At 38.2% G+C, this 24,380-nt stretch overlaps 1 protein-coding gene across 1 annotated transcript; it reads right to left on the bottom strand.

Annotated features, from left to right (window-relative positions):
- Positions 1-254: 254 nt before the first annotated feature.
- On the bottom strand, positions 255-23,445 carry JMJD6 (Bifunctional arginine demethylase and lysyl-hydroxylase PSR; the record flags this gene model as incomplete). The annotated part of the gene is given in 7 exon segments (XM_053800106.2): positions 255-5,569; positions 7,594-7,772; positions 9,867-10,055; positions 10,545-10,692; positions 11,835-12,031; positions 18,473-18,625; positions 23,234-23,445. Coding segments are annotated over 7 exon segments (1,112 nt in total), but the record flags the coding sequence as incomplete, so codon positions are not given.
- Between the last annotated feature and the right edge of the window lie 935 nt (positions 23,446-24,380).

Genomic DNA, 24,380 nt, shown 5'->3' with positions numbered 1-24,380 from the left:
GAGCCCCCCTTGAAGAGGATTGAAGTACAGAATTCCATTGGAACGGATTAATTGCATTTCAATTAATTTAAATGAGGAAAATTGACTCTGCAAACGAGCAAATCCAGTTGCGAGCAAGGTCATGGAAAGGATTAAACTTGCAAGTAGAGGTTCCACTGTATTTACATTACTACTGGTAGAGCCCATCTTGAAAATCAGTAACATGAAGGGTATGGGATGCATAAACAAACTGAAGGACATAAGCACAGTACTGCTTAGTTAAATCAAGTTTCTTATTTGTGAAAATAATGCAATCACACAATACAGATCACTTTGTTAAATTACACTTGCAACAGAATTTAAACTAGATAAAACAGATATTCAAAACAAAATCTAAATACAAATATTTCCAGAGTACATCTCAGTTCAAGGTTTTTTGCACAGGCATACAGAAACCATTAAAACTGTAACACTTGCAGTGAATGCTATTAACCCTTAAACTGTCCAAACGTAGATCTACGTTCACGTGCGTAGCGCTCCGACCTTGATTTTCCCTAAATAACAAAATGGCACAATACCGTGACTGGAACAATACACAAATAACCCGCACATAAAAGAGAGAAGCTTACGACGACGTTTCGGTCCGACTTGGACCATTGACAAAGTCACACTAACAGAGGTGGAGCAGGACGGCTATATATAGGCAGGAAGAGGTGGAAAGAGGGGTTTAAAAGAGGGAAGAACATTAAAAAAGTTGGAGAGAATATGACGCTTAACTGCGGGGTCCATAAATAACAAAAAGGCCTATATATAGCCGTCCTGCTCCACCTCTGTTAGTGTGACTTTGTCAATGGTCCAAGTCGGACCGAAACGTCGTCGTAAGCTTCTCTCTTTTATGTGCGGGTTATTTGTGTATTGATTTTCCCTATTTGAAAGCATGTAAAAAAACGTAGATTTATGTTCGGAGCCCCCCGCATGTGGACATAGATCTACATTTGGACAGTTTAAGCGTTAAAGAGTAATATACAGTACAGTACTTACAACTTCAGAGAATATATGGTAACTTGAGATATTATTATATTTTTTCCTGTATCGTGGAATACTACACAAATAATGGAAAGAAAAATGAAAAAACATGTAAGAGAATTCTTGTGATCATGCCATGTCAATTTTTGTTTTTAACACTGGCCATTTTCCCAAGATAGTGCAAGTCAAAGAAAATACATCCACCATCACTCATTCAAGAGCTGTTGCCAGAAGTGCACATACATTCCAATTCAAATGACCCTCTGACCTGCAATATACCCCCACCCATCCTGTGCTTCGCCTGATTATAAAAAGCTCTTATCGTTGAAGTTAACATGGATGGCATGGACGGATGAACAAACATTAGTGGAAGAAAGTACATTAGGTTGAGGTCAGACACCAAAGTGATCACAATGTTAAGCTTCTGTTGTTCCAAAATATTGGGTGGTCAAAATAAAAATACCAATCTGAATACTCTACTTGCATTTCACTCAAGGAATGTCGTACCATTCTGGTAATGACATTACAAAATTCAAAATAGCACTGATTCTTGCCTCATTCTGTGTCTTTCCCTAGTTACTGTGCCAATTTTCTAAAGCAGTGTCACTCCTTCCACAATTATATGGAAGATCACAGCAAACATACACAGCTTTAGAGACTTGTTCTGCTTTAAATATAAATGTTAAGACCAAATTAACACAAAGAAAATTTTAATATGGACATCAAATTTCACACAAAATTGCAGTTAACACGTCTTCCTAATGCCAATATTAGTTTTTTAATTTATTTACCTAAGCCAGTCTTTCTACATAAATCATTTAGATTAGGTTGGTCAATTAATATTTAAACTATAACAAACATCAATAAAAGAAATCATGCATACAGGTGAGACTATTTTTTGACTTACAGCATACATGTGACCACAGAGAAGACTGAGGAAGCATGACTAAAATCCTAACATTTACATTACAATGTCCAAGTCACTGTATAGCCAGTCTTTTTAGTCAGTAAAAAAAAAAAAAAAAAAAAAAAAAAAAAAAAAAAAAAAAAAAAAAAAAAAAAAAAACTTACACTATCTTAGGAGGACGTGTTGACTTCATTAAATCTAATTTCCAGCATTATGACTTAAGGGCACCATTCAGAAGCACCTTAAATATGATGAATGCCAGTAATCAACCCTTACAAATCCATTACACTTGAAGGGCTCTTCATCAAAGGAATTGGAGCTACCATCCCCTTCCTTGGCTCAAACCTGAGTGTCCCACTACCCCCTGGGTAGTGGGACACTCAGGTGGGACACTCAGCGCTAACCCCCTCTTGGGGTTTAACGCTTTCCCATTAATAAAAAAATGCAAATCTATTAGGAACTGACCTAAACCTAAATGTTGCGGTCTAGGACAGACCAAAATCAATAATACAGTTCAATACAGGGAGGCATCTCACTAAACATTTCTTTATAAAACACAAGAGGATAAAGTCTTATTATAAGGGAATACTGGAAATAATACAGTTCATAAGTTAAGAGGTGGAACTAACAGCTGGGGCTACCCACCCCCAAACTCTAACAGTTAAATTGCTAATATGTATTTCCATATTTTTTCCTCAAACACCAATTATATCTTACTATTAAAAGAATTCTGAATAAGGTTGACTGAAAACTTCTAGGAATGGTATAACAAAACAAGACCACATATCAATTATCTCAGAAATTTACTAATTAGAAAGGTCTTGTACAGTCTACTATATGCAATAATACTGGATAATCACGTTCTCTCAAACAAGGAACAGTAACACATGAAATGTATTCAATTTGGGCAGAAGCCGACAAATTAATTAAAAACATGGACAGAAAGAGACTGTTTTATGCTTCACTTTCAGTGGAACCTTTGTCAGTACAGTTGTCCCTGCAAATCACTGAGGGGGTCAACTACACTCTAGAGGTAGAGTGACTAAAACAAAATTGTCGGCATAAACTATTACAGAGTTGCTTATCAAGTCAAAATGTTGGATAATCAGAACCTGCAAATTTGTAAGAATGATTGTACTTTTAAAGCACCACCGAAAGCAAAATGTTAAACGAAACTCTCTCACTGTCCGATTCACAAGAGTTGTAGACATGGCACGTACATTTACGATATTCTACTTACATTTTTTGTAACAAATTTTTCTGAATAGGGCAAGGGTGATATTTACTACCTAGTAGGCTTAAATGTACTGCACCTTATTTGTTGGTCAAAGACGGTATCATGTACCAAGTGTCTTATTTACATACCTGATTGGCCTAGCCTCCCATACATTAACATTCCTCCTGGCCTAGCTACTGGTGGCCTGGTGGTTAACGCTCTCGCTTCACACGGTGAGGGCCTGGGTTCGATTCCCAGCCAGAGTAGAAACATTGGACGTGTTTCTTTCCACCTGTTGTCTATGTTCCCCATCAGTAAAATGGGTACCTGGGTATTAGTCGACTGGTGTGGGTCGCATCCTGGGACACTGACCTAAGGAGGCCTGGTCACAGACCGGGCCGCGGGGGCGTTGACCCCCAGAACTCTCTCCAGATAAACTCTCCAGAAACATATCCTTAATATTCTCACTGGTCTAGCCACTTACATATCTTAATATTCCTGTTGGAATTAGTCACCTATGCATTTCAATACACCTACTGACCTAGCCACTTACATATTTTAATGCTTCTATTGGCCCAGCCACTTATCTTAAAATTCCTTCTGGCCTTTCCACCGACATATCCCAGAATTCGTACTGGAATTAACCACTTACATTTTTATAAAATTCCTGAAGCCTAGCCACCTACATACCTTGCTAATATTTGAGCTGGTCTTCCCTCCTATGCATCTTGTTAACATTATTGTTCTTCCCTTTCACAGCTCTCATTAGAATTCACCGTTCATTCAAGATTCTCTTCTCTGAGCACAATACATGAAAAACTAATTTACAGATATTCTACTCGTGCTTCTTGCACCTATGTAAAACTATGGAAGTTAAAGAATTTCTTGTGTAAGAAAGGTATAAAATACCGACAATATGAAAGTTAGGACACATGTGCAACATCTGGATATCTTTATTGTAGACGTTTCGCCATCCAGTGGCTTTATCAATACAGATTCTAGGACATAATAGGAAGACAGTAGAACTATATACAAAAGATGAGGTAATCAGTCCCTCAGCCTTGGAGTTAGTGTTCACAGCATCGTGGTGGAGGAGAATATGGAGCAAAGGCAAGAAGACTGGCGGTTATATAGGCGTCAGTGGATAAGGACAGGCAGCAGACGAGGGCATAATCACTGGGAGGCGGGATTCCCCAGTGGAAGTAGGTCCTTCCCAAAGAGATGGGTTAGTTGCATAGGACATCTACAAGACCTTCTTCACGGCTACTGCAACTAACCCATCTCTTTGGGAAGGACCTACTTCCACTGGGGAATCCCGCCTACCAGTGACTATGCCCTCGTCTGCTGCCCGTCCTTATCCACTGACGCCTATATAACCGCCAGTCTTCTTGCCTTTGCTCCATATTCTCCTCCACCACGATGCTGTGAACACTAACTCCAAGGCTGAGGGACTGATTACCTCATCTTTTGTATATAGTTCTACTGTCTTCCTATTATGTCCTAGAATCTGTATTGATAAAGCCACTGGATGGCGAAACGTCTACAATAAAGATATCCAGATGTTGCACATGTGTCCTAACTTCCAAAGAATTTCTTCAGTAAAATATTAATGATATATAAATGAAGTTAAATCAAACTTATGGGAACACCAAAACTCTGACTAAACTTTGGGAAGCTACTCCCTTCCTTGGATCAAACCTAATTCCCCCAAAATATAATAATAATAATGTTGCTGAGGAAGATGAGAAAAATCATTAAAATTTGCTTACAATTTAAAGTTATCACCTGCTAAGATTCATTAGTTAAATATAAAAATACACAATTGGGCCAGCCTACACAGAAAGATACATACAGGGATGAGGAGGATAAACTAGCTGAATATTTCACCCCTACAAATACACCTTAATTTTAAAACTGACTACAGTTATGTAGTATTAAAATTACACATTCAATCATAACTTAACATTAGAGCACTGGATTTATACTTAAAAGTGACACTGATTCCATAAACTTCAATGATCAATACACAGCAACTTCAATTATTATCAGATATAGCATTAAACATACAGTAACTGCAGAAATAGTTATTAAAGATGGAGCAACTGCAGTCATCTACAAGAAAGAGCATAATGATCCCTAGATTACTGCTCGGTTTCCTAAAAATCTTTTATACTGTTAATGCCCGTCCACTCATATTCCAGAATAAATAAAGTTCCACTTGCCAAGACCTTTCGATAACCTATCATGCGTACAATACAAGCTTTACGTTTCTTCCTTGTCTATAAGATAGAAAAAGTGTGATTAATAATATGGTAGAGTTAATGCTTTAACTGGTAAATAATCTTGGGCAATGAGTATGGTAATCTACAGCTAGAACTAATTTTCCAAAGAGCTATCACTTGTTTCCTCAGGATCGCTGTGGGGAGTTGTGTTTCTTCCTTCTGTAAAGAGAAAACGACAAACTTGGTTTTACAGAAATATATTTCACAAGTTTGGAGTTTGGAGGGATATGTTGTGTATCTTTATACGTATATGCTTCTAAGCTGTTGTGCTCTGAGCACCTCTGCAAAAGCAGTGATAATGTGTGAGTGTGGTGAAAGTGTTGAATGATGATGAAAGTATTTTCTTTTTGGGGATTTTCTTTCTTTTTTGTGTCACCCTGCCTCGGTGGGAGACGGCCGACTTGTTGAAGAAGAAAAAAAAAAAAATCACAAGAGGTAGAAAATTTAAAACCCCTGTAATGCTGATAATTAAGCAGTGCAATGAATATTTTAATTAGAATTCAAGTCTTTCCTATTGCTTATGAAGAAAGTATGTAAAAGTATGTAAGTACAGTGGACCCCCGCTTAACGATCACCTCCCAATGCGACCAATTATGTAAGTGTATTTATGTAAGTGCGTTTGTATGTGTATGTTTGGGGGTCTGAAATGGACTAATCTACTTCACAATATTCCTTATGGGAACAAATTCGGTCAGTACTGGCACCTGAACATACTTCTGGAATGAAAAAATATCGTTAACCCGGGGTCCACTGTACAGATACACAACCAATTTTCTGGCATCCTTAGTTCTTTGGCTTTGCCGGTATATTCACTTTGCCAGACCAACAGATCTCTGACCCATTATTGTCTGCTGGAAACTTAAACATTAGCATAAATGAAATTAATTTATTTATTACTGTTGAAGTATTACCACTCCCAAAGTGGTCAATCTTAGAATTTTACTAGAGCTGGAGAGATCATCACTAGCCATGGCTAGGGTTAACTGTTAGCAAAATATGCTAAGAAATGCACAGAATCAAGGGATCACCATTAACAAATGCAGTGTAACAATGTCAATGAGCATATACTACACAACGCCATCTGTGGCCACCACAAACTATTTTGGCAAGAGTAGCTCAGTAATTCTGTCCGGACCAGAAGACGTGCTGGACGATCAGGTGCCAGTAAATCGGTGTTGTATATAAAAGGCAGATGCTTGATTCACAAGTACAGCCATCCTTGTAAATTGTCAGCAACTAGCAAACAGATTTCAACCACTGAACTTTTTTTTGTTCAATGGCTTTCTACTGGATGTCAATATTAACCAAATTTGAGTGCTATACTACAAAGACAAATACAGTGGACCCCCGCATAACGATTACCTCCGAATGCAACCAATTATGTAAGTGTATTTATGTAAGTGCGTTTGTACGTGTATGTTTGGGGGTCTGAAATGGACTAATCTACTTCACAATATTTCTTATGGGAACAAATTCGGTCAGTACTGGCACCTGAACATACTTCTGGAGTGAAAAAAAATCGTTAACCGGGGGTCCACTGTACATTAAAACAAATCTGAACAAAATTTATTAGGCAGACAATTCTGTATTATCTGCAGTTTCTAGTTTCACAAGACCTGGAGGAATGTAACTCCCTCTGGTGAAATTATAGGATGACTAGCTACTTATAAGTACACAATACACAATTTCTTGGAAAAAAAAAATCAAAAGCTATATAAAACAGAAAAAACTGCCATTTACAGCAGATTTCAAGGTAGAAAAGCTGGGGAAAAAATTACCAGTACTGTACTTAATATCAAAATACGTCTAAGCAACATCCGGTTTTAAAAATTTGAGTCTGGCTAGTCAGTTTTTAGGTGCTGAGACAAATGTTAAGGGGTCTACCCCTGCATCCTGGCCTGAGCAAAGTCTTCCTTACCAACTACCTACTGAACCCTCTTAATATATCCACTCTGAAATATCTAAATGCATTCACTCTTGACTTTCATCATCAATGTCTTCCCTGATGCATGCTGACACCATACTTCAGATCCCCCTCTTACATACAATGCTGTACTGACCCTATATTTCACTGGCATCTGAAGTTCTCTAAAATCTCTCAATAAAAGGTTATCAATTTTATAACATATTAAGAACACACCTCTCAGGACACTGCTGCGACAATGCCCATTATACATACATACCTTTTCTTTTTATGCTCGGGTAAGCTTTCCTGGCCACTGTCCGACATACTTTCAGATGAAGAAGAATCATCAGACGAGGAGGAGGAGGAAGAGGAATCTGATGAAGAATCTGAGGCCATGCCTGAACTTTTACTCGTGTCAGTATTGTCTGCCACAACAGCGAGTTCTGGCTTCTTTTCCTGAGCATAGGAAAAAATGTTGTAATTTAAATTACTGAAAATTATTTATTTTTTTCTTTTATTATTATATTTAAGTGAGGCTGTAAACCTGTGTGAGCATACAGCACAAGGAATACTGGAATCTTGATTCTCCATAAGCCAACTGTGAGGTGCATAATACACAAATAACCCGCACATAGGAGAGGGAAGCTTACGACGTTCTGGTCTGACTTGGACCAAAACGTTGTGTGCTGGTTATTTGTGTATTGTTCCAGTCACGGTATTGTGCCTTTTTGTTCTTTAGCTGGGAGGTGGAACTACTACTATAGTTATGAGGTTACACTATTTTTCTTGAAAATGTTTGAGCATTACAATAAAAACAAAACAATACAGTACATATCCATAACATAACAAACATAATATACTGTATATTTCTACAATTTAACAATGAGGTTTTATATTCAATGTCAGCTCCACTGCAGATATACCTTTACTGTGCATGTTGCAACTTGAGTCAACAAGAAGCAGGCAGTCTGCCTGCTTCTTGTTTTCTCTGTAATGGTGAAAATACTGATGCAATGGGTATATGTTTTTTTATACTGGTGCTCCTTCACTTATGATGGGGTTATGTTCTGACAAAATCACTAAGTCGAATATGAATACGATATGCTAAATAAGTAAATAACTACTGTCACTGATTAAGTAAATAAATTTTTTTTTTTTTTCAACAAGTCGGCCGTCTCCCACCGAGGCAGGGTGACCCAAAAAAGAAAGAAAATCCCCAAAAAGAAAATACTTTCATCATCATTCAACACTTTCACCACACTCGCACATTATCACTGTTTTTGCAGAGGTGCTCAGAACACAACAGTTTAGAAGCATACACATATAAAGATACACAACATATCCCTCCAAACTGCCAATATCCCAAACCCCTCCTTTAAAGTGCAGGCACTGTACTTCCCATTTCCAGGACTCAAGTCTGACTATATGGAAATAACCGGTTTCCCTGAATCCCTTCACTAAATATTACCCTGCTCACACTCCAACAGATCGTCAGGTCCCAAGTATCATTCGTCTCCATTCACTCCTATCTACCACGCTCACGCACGCTTGCTGGAAGTCCAAGCCCCTTTCCCACAAAACCTCCTTTACCCCTTCTCTCCAACCCTTTCGAGGACGACCCCTACCCCGCCTTCCTTCCCCTATAGATTTATATGCTTTCCATGTCATTCTACTTTGATCCATTCTCTCTAAATGACCAAACCACCTCAACAACCCCTCTTCTGCCCTCTGTCTAATACTTTTATTAGCTCCACACCTTTTCCTAATTTCCACACTCCGAATTTTCTGCATAATATTTACACCACACATTGCCCTTAAACAGGACATCTCCACTGCCTCCAACCGTCTCCTCGCTGCTGCATTTACCACCCAAGCTTCACACCCATATAAGAGTGTTGGTACTACTATACTTTCATACATTCCCTTCTTTGCCTCCATAGATAACGTTTTTTGACTCCACATATACCTCAACGCACCACTCACCTTTTTTCCCTCATCAATTCTATGATTAACCTCATCCTTCATAAATCCATCCGCCGACACGTCAACTCCCAAGTATCTGAAAACATTTACTTCTTCCATACTCCTCCTCCCCAATCTGATATCCAATTTTTCTTTATCTAAATCATTTGACACCCTCATCACCTTACTCTTTTCTATGTTCACTTTCAACTTTCTACCTTTACACACATTCCCAAACTCATCCACTAACCTTTGCAATTTTTCTTTAGAATCTCCCATAAGCACAGTATCATCAGCAAAAAGTAACTGTCAATTCCCATTTTGAATTTGATTCCCCAAAATTTAATCCCACCCCTCTCCCGAACACCCTAGCATTTACTTCCTTTACAACCCCATCTATAAATATATTAAACAAATAATTACTATAAATACCAACATTGAAAAGTAAATCAGTGAATACAGGTTATGGATTTGCCACCTTCATGCTGGGTAATTATTTTTAGTTTCATCTCCAAAGTGATTGCCTTTGCACCATTTTGAAGTTGAAAATTGAGGAGCTCCTGTAGTGGACTCAAGTTTTAGACCTACCCGTAAAACCCGAAGCCATTTTTTTGAAAGCTTCGGACGGCCGCGCACAGTTTTATGCCACACCACAGGAAAATTTGTGCAAGAGCAGAAGTTCTGAGTGATGGCAATGGTGCTGTCAAGGTTGATGACGACGTGCCACCAGCCTCCAGGCACAAACACCGTCTCCCCAGGCCCTTGTATCAATTCTAACTGCAATCAAAATGCAGGACATTTATTTTTTAAATCCTTGCTTCTAGTATATTAAATACTGTTAGCTAAGTGAATCCCCTTTTAATAAAATTATACATAATTTTTACACTAAAATAGTTATACACAACAGAATATACAGAAAAACTAAACTGGAATATTTCAGACACGTGCTAGTGTAGTGCCGGAAAAATGGCACTAAATAATTTTAACTCTTTTTTAATAATGGCCGTCTCCCACTGTAGTAGGGTAAACTAAGTCATTCATTCAATAGCTGTCATGCCAGAAAACACACACGTATCAAAACTCAAATAACCCTTTAAATTGCAACACCTCCCACTGAAGATTAAGACACTTATGCAATATATGGGAATCTTCATTCTTCCTGAATAAAGATTCCCATATGTTGCATAAGTGTCTCAATCTTCAACTTGTTGGTTTTTCAAACCATTCATCACAACACCTCCCATTATAACACAAGGTCAGTCTTACTGGTCTGTATTTCTCTGGCCAGGAGGGAAGTTGAGTACGAGGATATATGACTGAAAACCATGTTATTGCCTCATCTACTTGCTTCCCGCCTTCTGCAGAAGTTACTTTAATCATTTCCTTTGGTGTGTCAGTTGGGAACAAGCACCATCTGTAGAGAGAAAAAACAATATAAATGTAGCTGCCTTACATTGAATGTGATCACAAATGTAACGATAGAAAATAGATCAAGAAATACTTGCTACACTATCTGACCTTAGAAAAATTACCACAAAACACAGCCAACAAACCAAGACAATAAATGAAGAAACAGCCTAGCAGGAGAATTGTAAAATTAAGATGAAAACCTCAAAACTATAAATACATACACAACACCATTTAACAACTCGTGCATCAGACAAAAATTCTGCAAGGTTAATTAAGGACTGAATGTACAGTACAATATTAAAAAAAAATGCTGAAAAGTGACCATAAAAAAAATCAATGTAACGTGACAGTTCATTTATGAAAAAATTGACAATTTCCCAGAAGCCACACCAGAAAATAAACACACAATCAAACTGCCCATTGTAATGGTAGAATTTTTATGGCTAACACATTACTGCAGCAACAAGTGTGAATAAAACACATTAAATACTAGACTTGGTGTTAACCAGAAAAGATGCTATTCTTATTTTTTTTCAACACATCAGCTGTCTCTCATTGAGGTAGGGTGACACAAAAACAAACACATTCACCATCATTCATTCAACAGCTGTCTTGCCAGAAGTGTAAGGCATCACAATTCAAAATGACCCTCCATACTGTAACATCCTCAGGCCTCCTTCAGAGTTAGGCACTGTACTTCCCACTTCCAGGGTTCAAATCCAGCTAACTGGTTTCCCCTGAAAATGCCATCATCTGAATCTTTGTAAAAATTTAAAAAATCTTTATTTGTGCATTTTTTAACATAAGGTACTTTAATGTTAATGTCGTTATATTTGGTGATACCTTATGCACGTGTTTGATTTATCTCAAGAAAAAACATTACATACATGTACTGTAACTCCACGGGGAAGTGGAGAAGAATCCTTCCTATGTAAGCTATGAATGTCATAAGAGGCAACTAAAATGCTGGGAATAAGGGGCTAGTAACTCCTGCTCCTGTATAAATTGCTAAATATAAAACAAAAAATACTTTACTTTTCTTCCCTTTTGAGTCACATTGCCTCAGTGGGAGATGGCTGTTGTGTTATAAAAACATGTACTGTACATTCAAGCTACAGAAAAGAGGATTCAAAGGAGCTGACTAACCGTTTGTGTCCACGCAACAGTGAATTCCAAGCACTAGTTCCCAGAGGGTCTATATGAATACCGGTGCCAGAGCGAGAGGGTCCCATAACAAACCATCTGTAGGGAGGACGCCGGTCTTCACCGGCATATTTAAACAAGTCATCCCGAAAATACTTCGGCACTTCATAATCCTCCAGGAGCTTTTTACGTCGAACGTGCTAAAACAAATTAAAAATAAAGTGTTTAGCTGAAAAGGATTATAGTTACAATAAACATGAAAAATCAATAAAATAAACAAAGCTATACTGCATTTGCTTTTTGACAAGACCTGCATTTCTTTTTGAAAAAATGGCAAGATTCCAAAACTAATCATAAAAGAGACATATTGTAGTACTTAGTGATGCAGTTTCATGTCTTAATTTATTGGGATGACATAATTATGTATGGCTGTAATTAAAAGCCTCATTAACTATAATGGATTACCTTTCAAAATTTTTAATGATTCTTATTTAGCTTAAGCTAGTCTCCACAGTAAAGAAATCTTTTTAACTAGTTATCATAAAAATACCAGGGCATAATTATCCAGTGATGAAAATATTATATGCCATCTTTGGCTATACCAGATAAATTATTATATTCATGGGAAAGCACTATGCCTGTAGGAGACATTAAGCACTTTGGAAATGCGAGATAATCAGATTTGATCCAAGGAAGGGGAGGACAGCTCCAATTCCTTGTACCACGAGTCCTTCACAGACTTAAAGAGAACCCTGTCTCCCCCACTCCCTTGGCATGGATATTTGTGGCTCGCTGAATATTTACAAGCTGACAAGGCAGCTCTACTCAGGACACTTAAACCAAATTGCTAACAGGGCCCTTAAGTGGTGGTCTGAATTTAATACCACTAAAATGCTGCTCTATTTTCTTCAGGAAGAACAGTCGAATAATAAGAGATGTCATGACTATGCCACGTTTGTAAGTCCAGGCAGGCAGATTAATGGTTGTACCTACACCAGGGTTACAGGTATTAGCTACACCAGGGTTACAGGTATTAAGACCAGACATAACCCATTCCACCCACCCAAATTCTACAAAATAATTTTCTGAGAGTTGATACACAAATTCTCAAAACCACTACCACAGAAAAATACTTTCAAAATGTGGTCTGACATGTTTCAAATATCTACTTAGAAAGTCATATCTAACCATAATATACACATGTATGCTTAGGTTGGTTTAATGTAGTAGGTTGGTAGACAGCAACCGCCCAGGGAGGTACTACCGTCCTGCCAAGTGAGTGTAAAACGAAAGCCTGTAATTGTTTTACATGATGGTAGGATTGCTGGTGTCTTTTGTCTGTCTCATAAATATGCAAGATTACAGGCATGTCTTGCTACTTCTACTTACACTTAGGTCACACTACACATACATGTACAAGTTTATTTATACACACTCATCTGAGTTTTCTTTGATTTTCTCTTAATAGTTCTTGGTCTTATTACTTTTCCTTTTATATCCATGGGGAAGTGGAATAAGAATCTTTCCTCCGTAAGCCATGCGTGTTGTAAAAGTCAACTAAAATGCCGGGAACAATGGGATAGTAACCTGTTTTCCTGTAAAGATTACTAAAAAGAATAAGAAGAAGAAAATTGTCAAAGTGGGAAGTCTGAATGTGCATGGATGTTGTGCAAATAATAAGAAAGAGATGATTGTGAATGTTATGAATGAGAAGAAACTGGATGTCCTGGCTTTAAGTGAAACAAAGCTGAAGGGGGTGGGAGAGTTTCAATGGAGAGGAATAAATGGGATTAGGTCAGGGGTTTCAAATAGAGTTAGAGCAAAAGAAGAGTAGCAATAATGTTGAAGGATAAGCTATGGCAGGAAAAGAGGGAATACAAATGTATTAATTCAAGGATTATGTGGAGTAAAATAAAGATTGGATGTGAAAAGTGGGTTATAGTAAGTGTGTATGCACCTGGAGAAGAGAGAAGTGTAGAGGAGAGAGAGAGATTTTGGGAAATGTTGAGTGAATGCGTGGGGAGTTTTGAATCAAGTGTGAGAGTAATGGTGGTTGGGGATTTCAATGCTAAAGTGGGTAAAAACGTTGTGGAGGGAGTAGTAGGTAAATTTGGGGTGCCAGGGGTAAATGTAAATGGGGAGCCTTTAATTGAGCTATGTGTAGAAAGAAATTTGTAATAAGTAAGACATATTTTATGAAAAAGAGGATAAATAAATATACAGGATATGATGTAGCACGTAATGAAAGTAGTTTGTTAGATTATGTATTGGTGGATAAAAGGTTGATGGGTAGGCTCCAGGATGTACATGTTTATAGAGGGGCAACTGATATATCGGATCATTATTTAGTTATAGCTGCAGTTAGAGTAAGAAGTAGATGGGAAAAGAGGAAGGTGGCAACAACAAGTAAGAGGGAGGTGAAAGTGTATAAACTAAGGGAGGAGGAAGTTCGGATGAGATATAAGCGACTATTGGCAGAAAAGTGGGCTAGTGCAAAGATGAGTAGTGGGGGGGTTGAAGAGGGATGGAATAGTTTTAAAAATGCAGTATTAGAATGTGGGGCAGAAGTTTGTGGTTATAGGAGGGTGGGGGCAGGTGGAAAGAGGAGTGATTGGTGGAATGATAAAGAAAGGGGTGTGATAAAAGAGAAAAAGGTAGCTTATGAGAGGTTTTTACAAAGCAGAAGTGTTATAAGAAGAGCAGAGTATATGGAGAGTAAAAGAAAGGTAAAGAGAGTGGTGAGAGAGTGCAAAAGGAGAGCAGATGATAGAGTGGGAGAGGCACTGTCAAGAAATTTTAATGAAAATAAGAAAAAATTTTGGAGTGAGTTAAACAAGTTAAGAAAGCCTAGGGAAAGTATGGATTTGTCAGTTAAAAACAGAGTAGGGGAGTTCGTAGATGGGGAGAGGGAGGTATTAGGTAGATGGCGAGAATATTTTGAGGAACTTTTACATGTTAAGGAAGAAACAGAGGCAGTAATTTCATGCACTGGTCAGGGAGGTATACCATCTTTTAGGAGTGAAGAAGAGCAGAATGTAAGTGTGGGGGAGGTACGCGAGGCATTACAAAAAATGAAAGGGGGTAAAGCAGCTGGAACTGATGGGATCATGACAGAAATGTTAAAAGCAGGGGGGGATATAGTGTTGGAGTGGTTGGTAGTTTTGTTTAATAAATGTATGAAAGAGGGGAAGGTACCTAGGGATTGGCGGAGAGCATGTATAGTCCCTTTATATAAAGGGAAAGGGGACAAAAGAGATTGTAAAAATTATAGAGGAATAAGTTTACTGAGTATACCAGGAAAAGTATACGGTAGGGTTATAACTGAAAGAATTAGAGGTAAGACAGAACGTAGGATTGCGGAAGAGCAAGGAGGTTTCAGAGTGGGTAGGGGATGTGTAGATGAAGTGTTTACATTGAAGCATATATATGAACAGTATTTAGATAAAGGTAGGGAAGTTTTTATTGCATTTATGGATTTAGAAAAGGCATATGATAGAGTGGATAGAGGAGCAATGTGGCAGATGTTGCAAGTATATGGAATAGGTGGTAAGTTATTAAATGCTGTAACGAGTTTTTATGAGGATAGTGAGGCTCAGGTTAGGGTGTGTAGAAGAGAGGGAGACTACTTCCCGGTAAAAGTAGGTCTTAGACAGGGATGTGTAATGTCACCATGGTTGTTTAATATATTTATAGATGGGGTTGTAAAGGAAGTAAATGCTAGGGTGTTCGGGAGAGGAGTGGGATTAAATTTTGGGGAATCAAATTCAAAATGGGAATTGACACAGTTACTTTTTGCTGATGATACTGTGCTTATGGGAGATTCTAAAGAAAAATTGCAAAGGTTAGTGGATGAGTTTGGGAATGTGTGTAAAGGTAGAAAGTTGAAAGTGAACATAGAAAAGAGTAAGGTGATGAGGGTATCAAATGATTTAGATAAAGAAAAATTGATTATCAAATTGGGGAGGAGGAGTATGGAAGAAGTGAATGTTTTCAGATACAGTGGACCCCCGGTTAACGATATTTTTTCACTCCAGAAGTATGTTCAGGTGCCAGTACTGACCGAATTTGTTCCCATAAGAAACATTGTGAAATAGATTAATCCATTTCAGACCCCCAAACATACACATACAAACGCACTTACATAAATACACTTACATAATTCGTCACATTCGGAGGTAATCGTTATGCGGGGGTCCACTGTACTTGGGAGTTGACGTGTCGGCGGATGGTTTTATGAAGGATGAGGTTAATCATAGAATTGATGAGGGAAAAAAGGTGAGTGGTGCGTTGAGGTATATGTGGAGTCAAAAAACGTTATCTATGGAGGCAAAGAAGGGAATGTATGAAAAGTATAGTAGTACCAACACTCTTATATGGGTGTGAAGCTTGGGTGGTAAATGCAGCAGCGAGGAGACGGTTGGAGGCAGTGGAGATGTCCTGTTTAAGGGCAATGTGTGGTGTAAATATTATGCAGAAAATTCGGAGTGTGGAAATTAGGAAAAGGGGTGGAGTTAATAAAAGTATTAGTCAGAGGGCAGAAGAGGGGTTGTTGAGGTGGTTTGGTCATTTAGAGAGAATGGATCAAAGTAGAATGACATGGAAAGCATATAAATCTATAGGGGAAGGAAGGCGGGGTAGGGGTCGTCCTCGAAAGGGTTGGAGAGAGGGGGTAGGGGAGGTTTTGTGGGCGAGGGGCTTGGACTTCCAGCAAGCGTGCGTGAGCGTGTTAGATAGGAGTGAATGTTGACAAATGGTACTTGGTACCTGACAATCTGTTGGAGTGTGAGCAGGGTAATATTTAGTGAAGGGATTCAGGGAAACCGGTTATTTTCATATAGTCGGACTTGAGTCCTGGAAATGGGAAGTACAATGCCTGCACTTTAAAGGAGGGGTTTGGGATATTGGCAGTTTGGAGGGATATGTTGTGTATCTTTATACGTATATGCTTCTAAACTGTTGTATTCTGAGCACCTCTGCAAAAACAGTGATAATGTGCGAGTGTGGTGAAAGTGTTGAATGATGATGATGAAAGTATTTTCTTTTTGGGGATTTTCTTTCTTTTTTGGGCCACCCTGCCTCGGTGGGAGACGGCCGACTTGTTGAAAAAAAAAAAAAAAAAAAACATGCAGACAGAACACACACACTGATATACAAACACAGGTACACACACACACACACACACACACACCGAGGCAGGGTGACCCAAAAAAGAAAGAAAATCCCCAAAAAGAAAAATGCTTTCATCATCATTCAACACTTTCACCACACTCACACATTATCACTGTTTTTTCAGAGGTGCTCAGAATACAACAGTTTAGAAGTATATACGTATAAAGATACACAACATATCCCTCCAAACTGCCAATATCCCAAACCCCTCCTTTAAAGTGCAGGTATTGTACTTCCCATTTCCAGGACTCAAGTCCGACTATATGAAAATAACCAGTTTCCCCGAATCCCTTCACCAAATATTACCCTGCTCACACCCAACAGATCGTCAGGTCCCAAGTATCATTCGTCTCCATTCACTCCTATCTAACACGCTCACGCACGCTTGCTGGAAGTCCAAGCCCCTCGCCCACAAAACCTCCTTTACTCCCTCTCTCCAACCCTTTCGAGGACGACCCCTACCCCGCCTTCCTTCCCCTATAGATTTATATGCTTTCCATGTCATGCTACTTTAATCCATTCTCTCTAAATGACCAAACCACCTCAACAACCCCTCTTCTGCCCTCTGACTAATATTTTTATTAACTCCACACCTTTTCCTAATTTCCACACTCCGAATTTTCTGCATAATATTTACACCACACATTGCCCTTCAACAGGACATCTCCACTACCTCCAACCGCCTCCTCGCTGCTGCATTTACCACCCAAGCTTCACATCCATATAAGAGTGTTGGTACTACTATACTTTCATCCATTCCCTTCTTTGCCTCCATAGATAACGTTTTTTGACTCCACATATACCTCAACGCACCACTCACCATTTTTCCCGTATCAATTCTATGATTAACCTCATCCTTCATAAAACCATCCGCCGACACGTCAACTCCCAAGTATCTGAAAACATTCACTTCTTCCATACTCCTCCTCTCCAAATTGAAATCCAATTTTTCTTCATTTAAATCATTTGATACCCTCATCACCTTACTCTTTTCTATGTTCACTTTCAACTTTCTACCTTTACACACATTCCCAAACTCATCCACATACATGTACAAGCATATATATACATACACACCCCTCTGGGTTTTCTTCTATTTTCTTTCTAGTTCTTGTTCTTGACTATTTCCTTTTACCTCCATGGGGAAGTGGAACAGAATTCTTCCTCCTTAAGTCATGCGTGTTGTAAGAGGCGACTAAAATGCCGGGAGCAAAGGGGCTAGTAACCCTTTCTCCTGTATATATTATTAAATGTAAAAGGAGAAACTTTCGTTTTTTCTTTTGGGCCACCCCGCCTCGGTGGGATACGGCCAGTTTGATGAAAGAAGATATATATATATATATATACAGACACTCGCATAACACAATGATATACACACAGACAAAAAACACACATATATAAACACACACAAAGATACATACACAAACTGATATACACACACAACATTCAACAAAGTACTGTATATGACTTACTTCACCAAAACTACTATCAAAAATGTATAGTGGACTATCATCATCTGTTGTTTTCATATATTCAATATAATACTTCATCTTCATCTTTACACTATAACCCTCATTATCTTCTCCACATTTGAACTTCTGATTCCGGTATTTTTTGGCTAGTCTCTGGAAAAGAAATATATAGAATTGTAATTCTAAATTAACAGTCTGCATAATACAAATTGGGAGAAAGGGGCTGGTAACCCCTTCTCCTGTATAAATTACTAAATTAAAAAAGAAAAACAGACATTTTTCTTTTTAGATCACTCTGCCTCGGTGGGATACAGCCAGTTCGTTGAAAAAAAAATACGTACATTGTAAAAACTGTAAAATAGATCCTAGGAATAGGATAGCTTCTATTCCTAGGATCAAGAGCCCATCACCAGCTACAAGGCACATCCCTGAAAGGGATTCAAGGGCAGGCCTCTGGAAGGAATAAAAAGGAACATTCTTAAACCTCCTTCGAGTGATAGGATATGTCGCATTAATTTTAAGATAGACTTAGGCTTGCCTGAAACGCTTTGCATACAAAGGGGGCTTTCTGCATGCACACTTAAATATCCCATCTCTCTCTACAAACATTGTATCATGCTGAAAAAAAGAATCTTTAATCTTTAGATACGAAGAGATTCATGGAAGTCACTTTTTTTGTATATATTTATTAACATATTGGCCATTTCCCATGAAGGCAGGGTGACCCGAAAAAGAAGAAACAATTTAATCATTAACCATCACTGTCTTGCCAGAGGCGTGCCTACACAACAAATCGACACCCCTCCTTCAGAGTGCAGGCACTGTACTTCCCACCTCCAGGACTTAAGTCTGGCTAACCAGTTTCCCCGAATCCCTTCTCTTATTAAAACTGGCAGCAACCTTCCTCTCCATGGTATATTACTTGTCTTGTTCCCCTCGTCTCATACTTGTTACCTTGTAATTATCAAGACTGATCTTGAGAAATCATTTACTGAACCATTCTTTAAAGTTTTCTCTGTATCATTCTGCAATCTGTGTATGTGTGCGCATGCACTCGTGTGGGTGTATGACCCACTTAATATTTGTATTTATAACTCGTTACAATTGTGACCGGGTGTGGATGTGTCAGTGGCTCATTACTTTTTAATTTGTTCATGATTGTAACCATGTATAGGAGTGTAAATGCTTCATTACCTTTGTACCATTATTATTATTATAATCAAGGGGGAAGCGCTAAACCCGGAGGATTATACAGCGCCTGGGGGGGGATGTGGAAGGCATTCAGGCTTAATTCGGGGAACTGGAGCACAGATCCAATTCCCTAAATCAAGAGCCCCTCACCAACATCAAGGAACCTTCCTTGAGGGGACCTTTGTACCAGTCCCTGGACCCATTATGTACCTCTAATCTTTTGACTACCACCCACAGGATGGGTATGGGATACATAATAAACATATTAAACTAAACTCTCTATGTAAAAAAGCTGATGGATTTAAGCACTGCACAGCTTGAATTCCCATTATTATTATTATTACAGCTTCTCCTCACTTAGCAACGTACTAGTTTACCGATGACTCGAACTTCCAATGGGCTCTCTGACCAGTATGCATACCTATATAATATATATTAAGAGTTGACTGCCTCTATTCTGTTTATTACAATATACAGTATGCTACTGTATAAACATTTAAAAATATACCAGAAATGTTATAAATGGTGAAAAGATGACATTAAAACAATATCAAAGATGGTTGACACAAACCCACTACCATTATAGTATGCTCTTCAGTGAAACTCATTTACCAACATGGTCTTAGGAATGGAACTCCTTCATTAAGTGAGGAGAGGCTGTATTATTATTATTATTATTATTACTACTACTAAAAAGTGCTAAACGCATTCAGATCATACAGCGCTGCTTGTATAAATCCTGTCAGAACACAGGAATCAAATGTGGTCTGATGATTCAGAACTCTCCTACTCACTTTACCTAGTACAGGGGAATACTATGCCATGAAAGAATGCAAATTTAGTTGAAATTCACAAAAAAGAAGATCCAGGCCAAATGCCTGCAGAAAAATGTAATGGCTATCACTTACACTTTTAAATATGAATTATGTAAAAATTACTTAGATTACCGAAAAACCCTCCAATATACCACACTGAATGGAGACATTCCTCCTATACCAGCAAACAGGGCTAGAGCATACCTACTGCTAGATCGATAGAACATGTCTATAGGATTTTCATACTATACATGATATAATTCCTCATATCAAGAGTGCTCCAGCAGCCTCTAAGCATCTGTTAAAGGGTACAGCACAAACATTATTTACTGGTACAGTAATGAACAAAATTTCTTTGCAAAATTGAAAACTTGAGGTGAATAACACCCCTCTCTTCCTTTACCTATAAACTATCACATGGAGATAAATGGTATAAAATACCAACACAATGGAAAGGAGACACAAACACACTATAATGCAATCCTTTATTAACAATGTTTCACCTGCACAGTGTGCTTTATCAAGTCGTAAACAGATCTGTGACTTGACAAATGCCACTGTGGGGGTGCAATGTCAACAAAGGATTGTTTTATACTGCCTTTTAGTCTCATTTCCATTCTATCAAGTCCTAGTGCATGGCAGGCTATTACTTTACAGATACTGAGGATATCTAACTTGGAAAGTACTCCTAATAATGGTTTTCAGTTGGATAGATTTAGATTTACAAAGTGCTTATATAGGAAAGCACTAGTTTAGCAACAGAGTTGGAGATAAATGGCACAATCTGCCAAGTAGTCAATGAAGCTAACACCTTGGGTAACTTTAGCAATATTTTCTATAATATTGTAAAAGGGATGAATTTCAAAAGAGCCTGCCCACATGGGCCAGTAGGCCTACTGGACAGCTCCTCCATTCATATGGTCTTGTACAACTTTGGTTGTGAGCTGAATGGTTTACCAGTGAGCTACAAGTCTTCAAGCAGTTACTGGTATTGTTCTCAAAGTGAAATCAAGGTAGACTGTTAGGTAGTTCAGAAGGAATACCAACTAAAGCAATATGTCTTCCAACATATTTACTGTCAATTCAGTGCTGCATAATTAAGTTCACTTAAGATTATGTTTTACACAAAAATGGGCTAAAAATGCAGTAACGAAATCACGCTTACTTTCTCCGCTAGGTTACGGTATCTCCTATATTCTTTGGTAGTTTATAAGTTTTACTGTTATCCTTATGTAGCTTAGCGGACATCTTATATCTTGTATATACAGACCTGAATATTGAAAGGCAGGATTAAAATAAGCTTTATTCAGGAAATCTATAAAGGATTTTACAGACAGTAGTATAAATTTGTACAAAAGTTCTAAGGGCATATATATGGTGCAAATACACATCAATAGCATAATAATCCAATCCTGTCAAACAGACTGACATTAAAAAATCCATATACTATATTTTTGGTTTTGTTTTATAGTAAGATGAAAAAATTTTGAACACACCCTGGCACAAATGGCTAGTTTAAAGTGCTATTAAACTGTCAGGTCATGGGAAGAAAAACATTATTGTATATTTAAATTTAATTAAGCTAACTTTTTCTCAAGACGATACGTAAGTAACAAAATGGTAAGCTTTTTTATAATACATCACAAATGGTAAGCAGTGGTCCTCAACCTCCCTACACAAGTGGGCCACATTTGGTGGTCAAATGTATGACGAGAGTCACACGATTTTGTCGACACTGTGCAGTGTGGAACCTACATAAAAGCGAATTCATAACTTCATGTGAGGGCCACATTTATTTCCTAGAAGGGCCACATGCAGCCCACGGGCTGCAGATTAGGGACCCCTAATACAGAGGCAAAGAAGAGAGCCCAGGATGCTACCTTATGGGTCACCTAACTTAACTGGATGTGTAGTTGAGGATGTGTCGTTGATGAATGTGGTGGTGTATGTTCTGTAGGATATGAAGCAGCAGTAAAAGTGAAGAATATTTTATTCAACTGTATCAGAAGTCTTATGCAGATCATTAACAAATCCAATAGTATAAACTGTCAGGCATTTTTGGTATCATATATAATTCATAATTTTTCCAATGCTTTAATATACTAAATTATTTTTCTTTAACAAGTCGGCCATCTCCCACTGAGGCAGGGTGACCCAAAAAATAAAGAAAATCCCTAAAAAGAAAATACTTTCATCATTATTCAACACTTTCACCACACACACACATAATCACTGTTTTTGCAGAGGTGCTCAGAACAACAGCTTAGAAGCATACATGTATAAAGAACACAAACATATCCTTCCAAACTGCTAATATCCCAAACCCCTCCTTTAGAGTGCAGGCACTGTATTTCCCATTTCCAGAACTCAAGTCCAGCTATATAAAAATAGCCAGTTTCCCTGGATCCCTTCAATAAATATTACCCTGCTCACACTCCAACAGACAGTCAGGTCAAAAATACCATTTGTCTCCATTCACTCCTATCTAACACGCTCACACACGCTTGCTGGAAGTCCAAGCCCCTCGCCCACAAAACCTCCTTTACCCCCTCCCTTCAACCTTTTCGAGGACGACCCCTACCCCACGTTAAACCTGTAGGGTCATACAACGCCCTGGGGAATTGGAGGCAATCAGGTTCAGTCCAAGGAAAGGGAGGTCAGTTTGAATTCCTCGGACTAAAGAGCCACTTACTAGCATAACAAATTACATAGACTTTAACCTCTGATAACTCAGAGTCAAACACGACTTTCTCACCTCTAATGTCCACTTGTAGTGCGCCTTCCAATTTTCTGTGATGCCTCTAATCACCACCGGCTTGTAAGGCTTCTCATAACGCTCTATAAACTCTTCAACCGTAACCTCATTTGCACTGATACGTTCCGCATTATCCTTTATTTTATCAAGACTGCAATCAAACTTGTTTTTATAATCCAGCTTAGTCCAGACTCCTTTTTCCACACACAATTCTGTAGGAAGAGAAATATTTATAACAAGAGATTATACGATTCCCTATATATAGCCATAGTAGCAGAACTATGCTCAATGTTTAACTTATCCTAAAGTAACTTGACTCACGAAATCGTAATGAGTTCTAACCCTGCGTGCGGTATGGTTTATCCTAAAGTAGTTTTTAAGTTTCTATTTTCAGTAGTATTTTTTTTTTTGTAACGTGTCGGTCGTTTCCCACCGAGGCAGGGCGACCCAAAAAGAAAGAAAAACTTTCATCATCATTCAACACTTTCACCATCATTCATACATAATCACTGTCTTTGCAGAGGCGCTCAGATACAACAGTTTAGACGTTCCTCCAAACTGCTTATACCCTAAACACCATCAGCATCCACCAAGATAAGGTGACCTGTAAGGGTCATCAGCACCTGGGAAATGGGATGAACAGATGTGATCTAATAGCTCATAGTCCTTGGATCAAGTGCCTCTCGCCAGCATCAAGGATAACCCCCTACCCCTTCCTTGAATGGTTGAAATTTGTAGTGATTATTATTATTATTATTATTATTATTAATTATTATTATTATTATATTCAAGGTATAGTAACACAGTGGAACCTCAAATATCGAACTTTCTTCGGTCCAGAAGGCTGTTCGAGTGCCTTTACCGAATGAATTTATTCCCATCAGGAATAATGTAAATTAGATTAGTCCATTTCAGACTCTCAAAAATACACTTATAAAAGCACTTACAAAAATACACTTACATAATTGGTCGTGTTGGGAGCAGTTCGATTTTTGAGGTTCCACTGTATATATCCATAAGGGCCAAACATGGCCAGGGAAAAGAGGTAGCAAGTTCAGTTTAACTGATTTTCTTATAATTCTTATAATAATGGCAGTAATGATGATGATGATGATGATGATGATGACAGTAATGATAATTGCAGTAA

This window comes from Cherax quadricarinatus, chromosome 91, assembly GCF_038502225.1.
Source record: "Cherax quadricarinatus isolate ZL_2023a chromosome 91, ASM3850222v1, whole genome shotgun sequence".
Classification (NCBI taxonomy): domain Eukaryota; kingdom Metazoa; phylum Arthropoda; class Malacostraca; order Decapoda; family Parastacidae; genus Cherax; species Cherax quadricarinatus.
This window is presented reverse-complemented; position numbering and strand designations above follow the sequence as displayed.